Consider the following 1,755-nt stretch of genomic DNA (forward strand, 5'->3'; position numbering starts at 1 on the left):
GTGTGTGTGTGTGTGTGTGTGTGTGTGTGTGTGTGTGTGTGTGTGTGTGTGTGGTGTGTGACTTGTCTCTGGTTGGCTGGGCCAACTGTGTTTCCTGTAGAAATGTTTGAACATATAAGACAGTAAACAGATCCTTTATCTAGTGAGCCATTGTCAGTATTTCAGACACAAGAGTTCAGTTCTCAGTGAATCTGAGTAAAGAAGGAATGGAGAAACCCTTGGGCCTGCTCTTCCTTTGGCTTCAACTAGACTGTGAGTTAGAGGGATCTGGAAATGGGTAAAGAACAGGCAGACCCTGGGACATTTCTCCCTAGGGAAGAGAGAGAAAGATAGGAAGTTGCACCTGTATGGTTTTCTGGGAGTTTCTGAAGAGATTGAAAAACTACATTTAAAAGTAATTTCCAAAGAATCGTAAACCACTAACCAGTCACCGGAGAGAAAGATAGGAAGTTGCACCTGTATGGTTTTCTGGGAGTTTCTGAAGAGATTGAAAAAATACATTTAAAAGTAATTTCCAAAGAATCGTAAACCACTAACCAGTCACCGTCTCTGTGGTTCTTTTTCTAAACAGGGGTGAGCAGTAAACAGGAGGTGAATCAGAATCCTGAAGCTCTGAATGTCCATGAAGGAGAAAGCTTGGTTCTCAACTGCAGTTACACCGATAGTGCTATTTACTTCCTTCAGTGGTTTAGGCAGGACGCTGGGAAAGGTCTCACATCTCTGTTGTTAATTCAGTCAAGTCAGACAGAGCAAACGAGTGGAAGAATTAAAGCTTCGTTGGATAAGTCATCAAGACACAGTACTTTATACATTGGGGATTCTCAGCCTGGTGATTCGGCCACCTACCTCTGTGCTGTGAGGCACAGTGCACAGCAGACACCTGCAGCCAATACCCAAACTCTACAGCTGAAGCGCCAGCCACATGTCCTTCACTGAGGCTGGGGAACCTTTTAGAAAACCCTCTTTTGGGTTTTATAAATTGACTCTATTTCCAAATAGATGCAATTAAATGTACAAAACAATAAAATAATCCAAAGTTAAACTGTTAATTCTTTAATCTTTAGATTTTTATCAACTTTAATAGTCTTGAGATTAATTTACATGTCATACAGTTTACCTTTTTAAAGTGAACAGTTAAGTGGCATTTGGTGTATTCACAATGTTGTGCAACCACCACTTCTACCTAGTTTCAAAACCTTTTCAACATGACAAAAGGAAACTGTATACTCCGTAAGTAGCTTCTCACCATAACCTTCCTCATGAGAAATTATTGAATATATGCAGGAAAGTGCCAAAAATGAATACAAATGGATAGAGTCAAAATAGTTCAGGAGCTAAAATTAACAGTGCTTGGTGAAAAATTAGACATGCAGGAAAGACAAAGAAGGAAGTGACAAGCAGTGTGGTGTACTAAAGAACCATTATTTTGGGAGGGATGACCTAGAAAGAGAAGATCTGAAGGGAGGAATCAAATGTTCAACTTCGAATATGTGTTTGAAATTTGAAATCTGTTTTAGGATTGGAATATGTTTTGAGATTAGATATGACATTAAAATGAATATATGAATAGGCAGTTTGAATATATGGGTTTATATCATAGAATATTGATCTCATTTGGAGATACAAATTTGGAAATTATGATTTCACAGACATTTTTAAAACCATGAGAAAAGAGGAAGTTTCCTGTGGAAAACACATAAAGTTAGACGAGAAGATGATCTAGAAACAAGCTGTAAGGTACCCATAACATTTTGA

General features: G+C 38.3%; 1 gene segment (V, D, J or C); it reads left to right on the forward strand.

Moving 5' to 3' along the window:
- Positions 1 to 117: 117 nt before the first annotated feature.
- LOC103605937 lies at positions 118 to 936 on the forward strand. The segment is given in 2 exon segments: positions 118 to 252; positions 572 to 936. Coding segments are annotated over 2 exon segments (411 nt in total).
- The last annotated feature ends 819 nt before the right edge of the window (positions 937 to 1,755 follow it).

This window comes from Galeopterus variegatus, unplaced genomic scaffold (assembly GCF_000696425.1).
Source record: "Galeopterus variegatus unplaced genomic scaffold, G_variegatus-3.0.2 Scaffold6184, whole genome shotgun sequence".
Taxonomy (NCBI): domain Eukaryota; kingdom Metazoa; phylum Chordata; class Mammalia; order Dermoptera; family Cynocephalidae; genus Galeopterus; species Galeopterus variegatus.